The sequence below is a fragment of the Oryctolagus cuniculus genome, chromosome 2 (assembly GCF_964237555.1).
Source record: "Oryctolagus cuniculus chromosome 2, mOryCun1.1, whole genome shotgun sequence".
In the NCBI taxonomy this organism is placed as follows: Eukaryota; Metazoa; Chordata; class Mammalia; order Lagomorpha; family Leporidae; genus Oryctolagus; species Oryctolagus cuniculus.
In genome coordinates, this window is record NC_091433.1 from 15,944,125 (window position 1) to 15,956,337 (window position 12,213).

At 41.7% G+C, this 12,213-nt stretch overlaps 1 protein-coding gene across 7 annotated transcripts in view; it reads right to left on the reverse strand.

The window, feature by feature from the left end:
* Nucleotides 1–12,213, reverse strand: part of KCNIP4 (potassium voltage-gated channel interacting protein 4) — a 1,213,489-nt gene that overhangs the window by 24,091 nt on the left and 1,177,185 nt on the right. For all 7 annotated transcript variants that reach the window (XM_051842102.2, XM_051842088.2, XM_070068103.1 and 4 more), the window contains one exon: nucleotides 1,726–1,795. In XM_051842102.2, the coding sequence (XP_051698062.1) occupies nucleotides 1,726–1,795 (70 nt within the window). The remainder of the gene's footprint in view (nucleotides 1–1,725; nucleotides 1,796–12,213) is intronic.

Genomic DNA, 12,213 nt, shown 5'->3' on the forward strand with positions numbered 1-12,213 from the left:
TCCCTGAAATAGTCTCCAAATTACGCAGTATTTCCTGCCTGACGTTAATCTTCCACAGAATTCTCAGCTGAATGTATACCACACACAAATCTGACGACCACAGCTCCGAGTAGAACCCATTAGGGGATCCGCATTACCCCAAGGATAAGGTCCCCATTTCTTAACTTGCCATCTATTACGCTCTAGGACATTTCATTCTGTATCATGCGCTCTCTATCCCAGCTACACACAAAATCCTGGCAGCTTCTTACACAAAGTCCATCTTGGGTAACATGCCCTGCACATTTGCATCTGCTCCATTTGCTTAGAATGTCTAGTACTGCCTTTTAAAGATATGATAGAGAAGTAAAAAGCTATTTTCCTTGGAAATGGACCAACATCTCTGCCTCCTGGTTTCCATACCTATACAGTAAGAAAGGGGCCAATATGGTACAGTCCGATAAGCTGTCACCTAGAACACCAGCATCCTATGTGGGAGCCTATTTGCATCCTGGCTGCTGCACTTCCAAACGTGCTCCCTGCCAGTGTGCCTGGGAAGGCTGCAGAAGATGGTTCAACTGTTTGGGCCCCTGTCACCCATGTGGCAGACCCTGATGAAGCTCCTGGCTTCCCTGGCTGTTGAGATCATCTCAGGAGTGAACTGGAAGATGGAAGATTGGTGTGTGTGTGTCCTTCTCTCTCTGTAACGCTGGCTTTCACGTACATAAATCTTTTAAACAAAATAAGGAAGGTCACAGAGTTATTAGATGGTGAGGGGTGAGGCCTCTCAGGGCCAGGCACATGTTAGCTGCCTCTGTAGGGCATCTGCATTAGGTCGGGTTCAACTAACCTGGAAAGTGCTGCTTTTTATTTCTTCCTTGTTCTTCAGCTTTCTAATTATGCCTACCCTGGGTCTCATAATACAATTTTTTTTATCTCCATTGTCACACTTGTACTTTATATTGACCTTGTCAATCTGCTATACTACACACAGCATACATTTGGGTGGAGATCCCATCATTTTTATTACAGTATAAGCATCTCACACAAAGCTGGGCACACAATAGGCTGTGACACACTGGAGCTGAGCATCTGCTGAGTTCCCAGAAAAATTTACGAGGTTCACAAACAGTTCTGTCCCTTGACTCATCTGTAATATATGTATGTCATCATTATGCTATCCTTGTGTTGATGTTAATTGTCTCAGATGATGGAGTCAGAGAATTACTGAAAGGGACAGGAACAGCAGAAGTGAGGCTAAAGAAAAATCTAGGTTATAACCCAGATCTGCCACTTAGTCAACATGTGGCCCTGAGCAAGCCATTTAACTTCTCTAAGCCCCAGATTTCATACCTGTAAATTAAGGATAATTATATTTGTCCCATTTTTGAGAGTTGGGAGGGTCAAATGTGACCTCTACTGCATGTTAAAAAGCTTCGTGCCATTTTGAGGCCCCATAAGAGTACGAAAGTGGTAGGTACTTGAGAGTCATAGTACTGGGCACAATTTCTGTTGCATAGCAAATTTTGTAGATTACCAAAGACTAATCTCTTGAATATCTGATAATTTCAAGTACCTCACTTTTATGATACATTGAAAATTACATGCACTTGCATGCTGAATGTTAATTCTTTTACATAAAGATTAAAATTGCAGAGACATGCCATGAAAGATTAAACCAAACTCAAGATTGCAAGCGTAATTCTAATTCAGAGAGTATGTTAACAAGTCCACATTTGTACTTACCTCCCTGTGGAAAGAACTGTGAGTAAATCTCTTTGAAGGTTTCTTCATTAACAACACCACTGGGGCATTCCTAGAGAAAGTGGCAGGGAAGCAGTATGAGCAAAGCATTCATAAAACTGATTTTTTTGTGCACTGTGAAACAGAACTGCCTACGGTGCAAAGCTGCACCAAGAAAGTTAATCATCAATCCACTATTACAAAGAGAATAAAATTGCTCTATAACTTTTCTTCATTCCATTTCTCATAGAAGTTTTTTAAATTGTAGATGTAATTATCTCTGTCTATTGCATATCAGAGATCTAACATATTAAAAAATACTGCTTGTTTTAAGAACACATGTGTTTACTATCAATGAATTAAGAAGAAATGGCATTGGAGATGGAGTTGTGGCCTAGTGAGTTAAATTGCTGCCTGCAGGCCAGCATCCCATATGGGTGCTGGTTCAAGTCCAGGCTGCTCCACTTCCCATCCAGTGTCCCTGCTAGTGTGCCAAGGAAAGCAACAGAGGACAGCCCAAGTGCTCAGGCTCCTTCACCCAATGGGAGACCTGGATGAATCTTCTGGCTTCAGCTTAGCCCAGCCCAAGCCATTTGCATATTTCAAATAAATAAAAATAATTCTTACACATAAGTTTACATATAGCAGGAGTATCACAAGATGTATATAGTATGGAATTTGGTAGATCTTGGTTTTCTGGACTCTTGAAATTTTCTAGACCCACATAACCTTCATGTCAGTGAGGAAATGACATTCTCCCTTTGGGTCGAAGGTATGTCAAAAAGTTTCAAGAGGGAACAGTTGCTCAGGAGTACATAATTATATGATTTTTTAACAAGTGACTTTGGTTGAGGTAGGACCCCAAGATTTTTCTATTCCCAAGACCTACAAAGAAATAAGCCCGGACTTAATCAGTTCCCATCTTTGTCCATTCAAGCAGCTGCTGTAGATGGATGGATACAGAGCTTGGGAATTGCATGGGCACTAGACTACTGACCTGGAGGGACTAAGCTAAGGCTAGCCTCATGAAAGTGAATTTGCCATTTTCTCTAAGGGAATTGAAATCGAAAATGTCAGGAAGATTGGCTTTGGTGCAGAAAATGAAATGGAAACAAATGGATCTTTGAGGCAAGAGAAAAGCTTTCTCCACTCACCACTTATAAGAAGGGTAGAGTCAGAATTGAGAGATGCAGAGGTTTCTGGAGTGTAGAGACTGATAATGACACAGTCATGCCGCATGTGGGATGGTAACTACATTGCAGGAGGTGAAATAAGAAGCAATGCCCAGCCCTTGTGAGAAATTTCTTATGAATAGTCAGTCCCATGTAACTGAACTCCTGTCCCTTCACTTGTCACTGCACCCCCACACTACCCAGAATTCCCCCAGGACTGAGTTCACTGGGGGAGGGTCAACAGCATGACTCCCCAAGAGGGCTGATTTTAGTCAAGAATTTTCTGTGTACTGTAAATTTGATACTGTTCCTGGGATCTTCACCAATCATCTGTGCAGATCTTAAACTTCTCTTAGCTCTGCAATCATCATTCTCTCACTAGCATATTGTTTTAACAATTTGGCCTTTATTCCAATAAGCCTGTCACTCAACTGTAATGTGTTTTATTGGCAGAGTTTCTCTTTTCTCATTTGTTGGTTGGAAACGTAGGACCTGTGACACCCAAGCCATTTAAAATCAATTCAAGGGGGAATTTTGGCTGACAGAGCTTGTCAACATGGTTTTATTCCATTTTGTCCTTATAATAAACCCACTACTCAGGCAGTCAATGTATCTCAATTCACAGAGGTAGAACTTGTGGTGCCAAATGTCTAAGCACCCCACTACTCAGAAAGCCAGTGGAGAGGCTGCAAAGTGGGTCTGAGACATTCCAGGTCAGTGCAATGCTTCCTAAAGGAGACCTCCTTAGAAAAATGATGACCTCAGGCAGCTAAGAGGAGTGGAGCAAAGAAAAGATACCCTCGTATTGCCCCCTCAAAGGAAAAGTGGGCATGCAAACTGTAATGATTCATTTTATATGGTGATTTGTTATGGTAGAGGCCCAAGTACTTGTTGATACACTATTCTGAATGTTTGCATGAGGGTATTTTTGATGAGATTTATATTTAAATCGGTAGATGTTGAGGAAAGTAGATTTCCCTCTACAGTTATGGTGGACCTTATACAATCAGTGGAAAATCTGACTAGGGCAAAGATTGAGCTCCCTTATCAGGAGGGAATTTACCAGCAGACTGTCTTTGTAATTCTTCATTTTGAAATTTTATTTAAGGTCTATACATTTCATGTATTTCCTATATAGAGATTCAGGAACATAGTGATACTTGCCGCCCATGCTCCCACCCTTCTTCCTCCTCTGAGCTCTCCTATTCCCACTCTTAATTTTTACAAAGCCTATCGACTCATCCTTCGCTCATCAGCAAGAATGCCTTTGGGTTTGAAGTGCAGCTCTTCATAATCTCCAGCCTGCTGGCATCCCTGCTCAGAGGCTGGACTGGACAAGCCTTCCCGACATGAATTCTTTAATACATTCCCCTCTCTTTCTGGAGAATCCCAGCTAATACATAAGTGAATTAACAACGAACAAATACAACTCCACGAAGGAAAGAAGATGGCATGTATGTAGCCCATTAGTCCAAATTTCATATTAAATAACTCAATCTACTTGGGAAGGCAGGCAGATTTTAAGAGCAAATGAACACTTTGTAGTTGGACCCACTCCTACATGGAAATTGTGATTAGCTATTTAACTCTGAGCCATCTGCATGGGATAGATAGGAGAGAGCAAATACCTGGTGTAACCCTCTGCCATCAGGTGGTAAATTTGAACAAGGTTGGAGCTGAAAAACTGCCTCCTAGTTATAGACATGCTGACAAGAGATGACAGTGGGAAGTAATGAGACATCTGCACTCAACACACTCAGCACAGTTGTCAGCTGCTTCTGGTCTCAAGATACATTTGATAGATATGTCTCATACTGTGAAATGATATCCAGAAATGGACCACGTCACATGTGTGTGTTTTGTGTTTAATCTATGTGTGTGTCAGGCAAACCCCTTTCTCTCCCAGCTGAATGTTCCTACTCAACAGGAGGTAACTACCACTGGATAAAATTGCCTTCATCCATCTCACATTCATTATATTAATTTACTTCTCTAACAAATATATATTTTATGCCTATTATACTATGAAACCTTCTAGGAACAGGAAGTGCAACAATAAACAGGTCAATGCCCTGACCCTCCCGGAAGCTACTCCCAAATGGAAGAATACAGATAAGCTTCATTATTCAGGCTGCTAATTCAAAACACTAATGGAGTGGCTTATACACAACAGAGATCAGATTCCTATTGTTCTGCAGGCTGTGACCACGAAGCCAGTAAACCCAGTTCTGGTAAGAGCTCACTGATTCATAAATTGCACCCTCTAGCTGTGCTGTCCTGTGGTGGGGGCAGAGGGCCGAGGATCTTTCTTACAGGGCTCTAATTCCAATCGTGAGGACTCTGCCCTCCTGACCTGATCTCCTCCTACAGTCCCCACCTTGAGGGTCTGGATTTCAATATATGAATTCTGGGAGGACACAACTGTTCAGACCATAGCAGAGACCAAAAACAAAAGACACTTAAAAAAAAAAGAGAAGGATGATCTTTTATTTCTCTATTGAAACTAATGCATTTTTCTACCTCCAGGAGGGAAACATTAAAAAGACTTGATGAAATGTCTAGTAATTTACAAGATGATTCAAATGGTCTGTGAATTTATTCCTCATCAAATCTTTTGTGGAGTGGTCTCTCCATCTACCCAACCAGAATGAAACTTAGCAGCAAAGGTTAACTATTGCTGCTCTCATGTTCCTAAAGAGACTGTATTGGAATTATTGCTCAAGTAACAGTCTTGGGTGAATGGACAGATTGATGGATGATTCTTCTCCTTGGAGTCAAGACAGAAAAGAGTAATACAGGCTTGGTCATCTTTAACAATCCCTGTAACTAAGCCATTTCTCAGGAGAAAAGGAGCACTGAGCAGTGTGCAAGACAGGGCCCGGTCTTAGAGTAAAACACACCATTTCCATTCCCATTCTGCAAGCATGGAATCACCATGTCCATCACAGAGAACAAAAGTAGTCTGTGCGCCCAGGCAGAACAGCTCGGTGGTAAATACTTAGAAATGTCTGTCCTAGTGCTGTATCTGGAAGATGCTCGCAGTGTCTGTGCCCTGAGATAGTTCTCCCACTTATGATTTCCCAGGCTCATCATCAACGTATTTAGCAATGAACTTTCTCCCAAGTATGGATTTGTTCACGAGGCTGTCACACGTGGATGGATCCATGAGCAGTTAAGTCTTCGGGTTTTGGGGGAGTGAGGAAAGCATCATTTGTGTGTCTTTGAGAAGTTGCAATATCATCCTCTCTGCTCTTACAGCTTCTATATTATGTTTTCCAATGACTTCTAGTTATGACAAATGGTTATTCCATCAAATTGTGCTTGTTACAGAAAAACTACAATACATAAAATCACCTATAACATCATATCTCTAAGATGAGTTTGGACATTTATCAAAGAATATATTAATGTACTATAACAAGAAAATTGGGAAAGTACAAAATATAGTATTTTATTATTTTTATTATCTTTTAATCTTATAAAACACCCTGAACATTTTTCATGTCAAGATTTTTTGTTTTTTGACAGGCAGAGTGGACAGTGAGAGAGACAGAGAGAAAGGTCTTCCTTTTTCCTTTGGTTCACCCCTCAATGGCTGCTGCGGCCGGCGTACCGCGCTGATCCGAAGCCAGGAGCCAGGTGCTTCTCCTGGTCTCCCATGGGGTGCAGGGCCCAAATACTTGGGCCATCCTCCATTGCACTCCCAGGCCACAGCAGAGAGCTGGCCTGGAAGAGGAACAACCGGGACAGAATCTGGTGCCCCGACCAGGACTGAAACCCCATGTGCCAGCGCCGCAGGCGGAAGATTAGCCTAGTGAGCCATGGCGCCGGCCCATGTCATGATTTTTGAATGGCTGCATAATAATGTTTACACTGAATTTACCATATTGTTGCATATTTAAGTGATTTTAATTTTTTCATGTGTTGTATAGAAATAACAGTGTAATTAATAGTTCAGCATATTCGTCTGTAACTGTACCTGTGGTTCTTTCTTTACAGCTAATCCCAGAAGGAGACTCATAGGACCAAGAGGTTTAAACCACTCAAACCTGTTCATATGCACAGTCAGGTTGCTTTCCAGGAAGGCTGTAGCAATTTGTGCTGCCACCACCATCACTTTACAAGACAATCTCATGCCTAGAATAGATACTGATAACAAGCATTTGGGGATTTCAGATGCAGAGAATCCCACAAATAGCAATAATTCCCCTCCCTCATAAATCCAATGTCGTTCTGAACACTATCAGAGGACATTGAGGCATTTGTACAGATCCCTTCTAGGGATAAAGTGATTTGCCTGTTTTCCATGCAGACAAGGATGCTATCATGGCAATCAGCTGGACCCCATTATCCTTGCCACAACAGTTTATTGAATATAAAATTATTGAATGTTTTATTTTAAAATGAATGTGAGCGTTTGTGTGTGTGTGTGTGTGTGTGTAATTGAAAGGGAGGGAGGGAGGAAATGAGGATGCGGTTTTCTTAGTACACAGCTGCCATCAATTTGTCACTTGGTGAAGGGACAGTTGCCTTCTGGACCTTCCAGCTGTGTTCCCTGATGGTCCTTTTCAGCTCTCTCAGGTGCTACCAGACACATGTGAAGGTCAAGGTCAGCTATTGATACACAATGAATGCTTTGCTACTACTAATATCCAGACACATGATGTCTCATGTGAATGGAGAGATGCCAACATTGCTTCCATTTTACAAATGACCAAACCATTTTAGAAACTGCCCAGTTTCCCACAATTACAAAATAGCAAAGCATAGTCTGTAGAACACAGCATCGGGAACCGTGAGTACTCAGAGCAACTTTAGAGCTCATCCAGTCGAACAGCCTCATTTTAAATGAGATGGAGGTTGAGGCGGTTACAGAACTCTCCCAAAACTGCACAGTGGGCTAAGGAGCCTTAGCTTGTGTCTGGGTGTCCTGAGGTCCAAGTAGTATTTAGAGTAACCCTATATAATGTGTGTGTTCTTGGACTGGGGAGTTAAGGGCAAGAGCTTGCTTGAAACCCTGCTCTGTAACTTAACTGCTGCATGGTTTCAGGTAAATTGTTTTGTATCTCTATGTCTCATTGTTCTCTGGAAATTTAAGAAAATCATTGATTTTAGAGGGCTGTTATGCAAATAAAATAACATTTTTCTACCTTAGCACTCTACCTTGCACATTGTATTTAGTTACTAAATATAATGCATACAAAAAGAACGATCTACAATTAGGCAAGTAGGATTCTATCACACAATGATTCCCTGTAGCATCAAAGCAGATATTCCATGATTTAGTTATTCATCACAGGGTTTGTACCCAAGATAGTGCAGGTCTGCTACAATGCAATGAACTTTTAAAGCAGTTGTGGTTGATGCCTCCTGGTTTACCACTAAAAATTTAACTCATTTCATCTAATATCATTGGAGTTTACCTTCAAAGCCATGAGAATACTGTAATTGTAAATGACAGCTGAGAAGAATAAAGGCCACCATCCTGGAAATAAATGCAGGAGAAACCTAGGAACTTTGCCTTCATTCATCTAAATGGAAATCTGCCCCGGGAATGTTTTCATTCACATGGGATGCCAGCATTGCAGATGGTGGCTTTGCTCATTATGCCACAGTGCCAGCCCCAAGCTGAATCCGTTTCTGTTTACCAGTCTTTTCTATGTTTACATTCACAAGTATAGCAAAGGACCCAAACCATTCATACTGGTACACGTAGTGTACAATTACCAGCACAACTAACAAATATATTATTTGGACCCTAGTTTAAGGAGATTTGAAAGGAAAATATCCCTTCAAGGTTGGAGACTCAGGTGTGTGATGGGAAAACTGAACAATCTTCTAGATGCTATGAATAGGTTTTTGTGATGCGTCCAGCTTTTTTTAATTTGCATTTTAACGAGCTCTGTGAATACTTTTCATATTCAAGGATTACAATTTTTGCAGCAAAGTAAACCTAACTTTTAATTACATTTTTCCACAAACTGCGATGCCCTCACGTACATGGTTATTCTAGGATAGATTTTCTGCAGTGTTGCAACAATCTATGCTTTCTTAGCCTGACTTTCTTCATCTCCCTGCATTGGCCCTGGATGAATTCCTAGTGCTGCTCCTCTCTGGGCCTCCTCTGTGAGTTGGTCTACTTTCTTCATTGTGTAAGCTGGTTTTTACTGATTGGTTTTCTGTTACTTACATTCAAAAGCAGCCTGACATAAGCTATAACCCTGTTGTTGTGTTCTTATCTCTTTCTACAGAATGGGAAACTGAAAATGAGTTCGCTTGATAGTTTGCTGAAAAATTTGGTGAAAGTTCAGCTGGACAAATAAGTATAACCCACAGATTATAGTGGTAGGTACGGTGCAACCATGCTGTTGATTTGATTACCTTAGGTCCAGATTTTTTTTTGGAAGATCTGCTCTAAAGCATATCCAGGGACATGTTGAGGGAGTATAGGAGTTGTACAATGAATAAAACTAATGTCAATGGCCACTCATGGTCTTGTGGGCACCAAACCACGGTAGCATAGGACACAACATGTCCTTATTAGGTCTTTATAACAAGTAGAAGAGGTATTGAACAAGTAGAGGTGATATTCTGTCACAGAGTGTTTAAGAAATGAGCTCAGAGAGGTTTAAGGACTTGCTCATGGTTAGACAGAGTTTAAGCAGGGAGACTGTAATTTAAACCTGAGGCTGGGCAAAGCTCTTACATCTTACTAAGCTTCTTCCTTGGCAAACAAGTCTAACTATGGAAAAGGAAAATAAACTAAGGGGGCACTTTTATGCCAGTATCTTTCCTTCCATCTTTCCTTCCTTCCTTCCTTCCTTCCTTCCTTCCTTCCTTCCTTCCTTCCTTCCTTCCTTCCTTCCTTTTTTTTCGACAGGCAGAGTGGACAGTGAGAGAGAGAGAGACAGAGAGAAAGATCTTCCTTTGCCGTTGGTTCACCCTCCAATGGCCGCCGCAGCCAGTGCACCACGCTGATCCGAAGGCAGGAGCCAGGTGCTTCTCCTGGTCTCCCATGGGGTGCAGGGCCCAAGCACTTGGGCCATCCTCCACTACACTCCCTGGCCACAGCAGAGAGCTGGCCTGGAAGAGGGGCAACCAGGACAGAATCCGGCGCCCCGACCGGGACTAGAACCTGGTGTGCTGGCGCTGCAGGCAGAGGATTAGCCTATTGAGCTGCTGTGCTGGCCTATGCCAGTATCTTTCAACAGTATTCACTCACTAAAACAAAAATCATTGGCCATTTACTCAACACATTTTCTCATAGCAGCAACTTTGTTGGTCTCTGCAGCCATAAAAGTGAACCAGCAACCAAGGTCCCAACTTTTCAGCAGTCACAGACTATGAAATAGGCATTATTCAAACAGTCACGCAAATACATCTCATACTGGAACCTAGCCGGGCATGACAGCATGAAGAATCCAACTATTTTTTATTTATGCAAGTGTTCCAGAGGAACAGGTGGAGAACAGCACCTCAAGTTCTTGGTCATCTTGCCTCATGAGGAAAGAAGCTTTGTTATAAACCCTGTTACCTCTCCTTTCTTATTACTGATTCTGAGAAAGGAATTGTTTGTTCTTTCTGCAATTCTCTCCCAGGGAGAGTTACATCTCCCAGGAGTGAACCCGAGTCTGAAGCTGAGTTGTAAGTCAAGTCAAACAAATGTGTATTCTGCTTCATTTAGTTCTGTTCACTGCACATTCTTGAGAAGGTTCTACCTTCCTGGGGGTTTTTCAGGAATTCTCTGAAGGGGACAATTAGCATGGGTCATAAAGCAGCGAGGGAGGCAAGTTCTGTTGAGAACAGTGATGGCCCAGGCTCTCAGGTGGGGCAGTGGGACGCACTCCTCCTCTCCACAGCAGCTGGAGTGACTCAGTGTGCGACTCTGGCCTGGGTATGCTCCATAAGCCACCACAGCACACTTCAAAGCGCCCTTGGATGTCAGGCTGACACGTGAGCAAACTGCCCGCATTCTCAGTGTTTTATTATAATACGCAGGCACAAGGGGGCAGCATCGTCTTCTGTGACAGCCACACACTCGGTTTCTGGTTCTTTGGAGGTTATTCTTTTCCTAAACTTGGTCCTTTTCCAGGTAAATTTCTTTGAAGAGAGCTATTTCCTTTTTATGAAAGATGACAGTAAACATCATTCCCACAGTAGATATCTAGAAAAAATATTTCAGGGAAAGATGCCTCGAGACATCTGGATGATTCTGGATACTACATTTGGGGAAACACAGCTTAAATTTATAATCAGGTTTTTTTTGGGGGGGAATTAGGTCATTTTTAAATTCTAACCATAAAAAATGTGTAGGTATATGAAAGTAAACTAGAAAGATAACCCAACAGAAACTCCAAAGTTTGAAAGTGATAGCCTGGTAAAATTTTTCTTCAGTTCTGGTGGACTTTGGAGTCAAGTGGCTGGGGTCTGTTTCACTGTTTTATATATGAGCATTTTCAGCTTTTACAATGAGAATATTTATCTTGAGGTTATTATGAGTCTGAAATAAAGATACAGTATTTAGTGCAAAACTCAGCTGTGTAAACTCTCTGCTATACAGTAAATACAAGAAGGCTGTTTCTAGTGTTGGCCATCAGTATGAACCTCTTAGTTTTTGTCAGTGTTTCATGTCATGTGGGATGTAAAGTTCAATGCCATTTGCTTATTTAATCTGAGAGTTTTCAGGATCCCAAACCAGTATTCCGTTTCTTAGTCATTGCTCAAGGTGGAACTTTTGGAATTTGACAGCTCTCAACTTAAAATCCACTCATATCACTTACTAGCTGTAGGATTTCTAATATGTGACTTAACTCCTTCCAGCCTGGGTTCTGCATTGTTCATTATTCATCACATAGTTTTGAAAACATATTATACATCATGGGGTGACAGATATGTGTCAAGAGCTTGGGATAGAAAAATCAATAAGACGAATGAGGCCCTGGATATGAAGTTCAATGTCTATTGGAGAAGACACACACAAAACCAAGAACTGCACAGGTAGTTGAAAGTGCCACACAGCAAGTGCAGAAGACCTCAGCGAGTCCAGGAGGGGCTTTGAGGAAGCACCATTTAAGCAGAGGCCTGAAGGATGAGTGGAAGGTAGCAAGGGACAGAGTAAGGGAGAAGCCCAAAGGAGCAGCAGGGAACAGCATGTATAAACATCAAGGATGCTATCAAGGGCTAAAGTGATGGAAATGTGTCTGGAATATAATAGTCAGAGACAAGACTAGTTAATCTGTGGTCCACCAGCTATGTTACAGATCAAGGTCTTTAACATTCAAAAGACCGGTATAAATAGACAGTGGACCTTTTATTTATA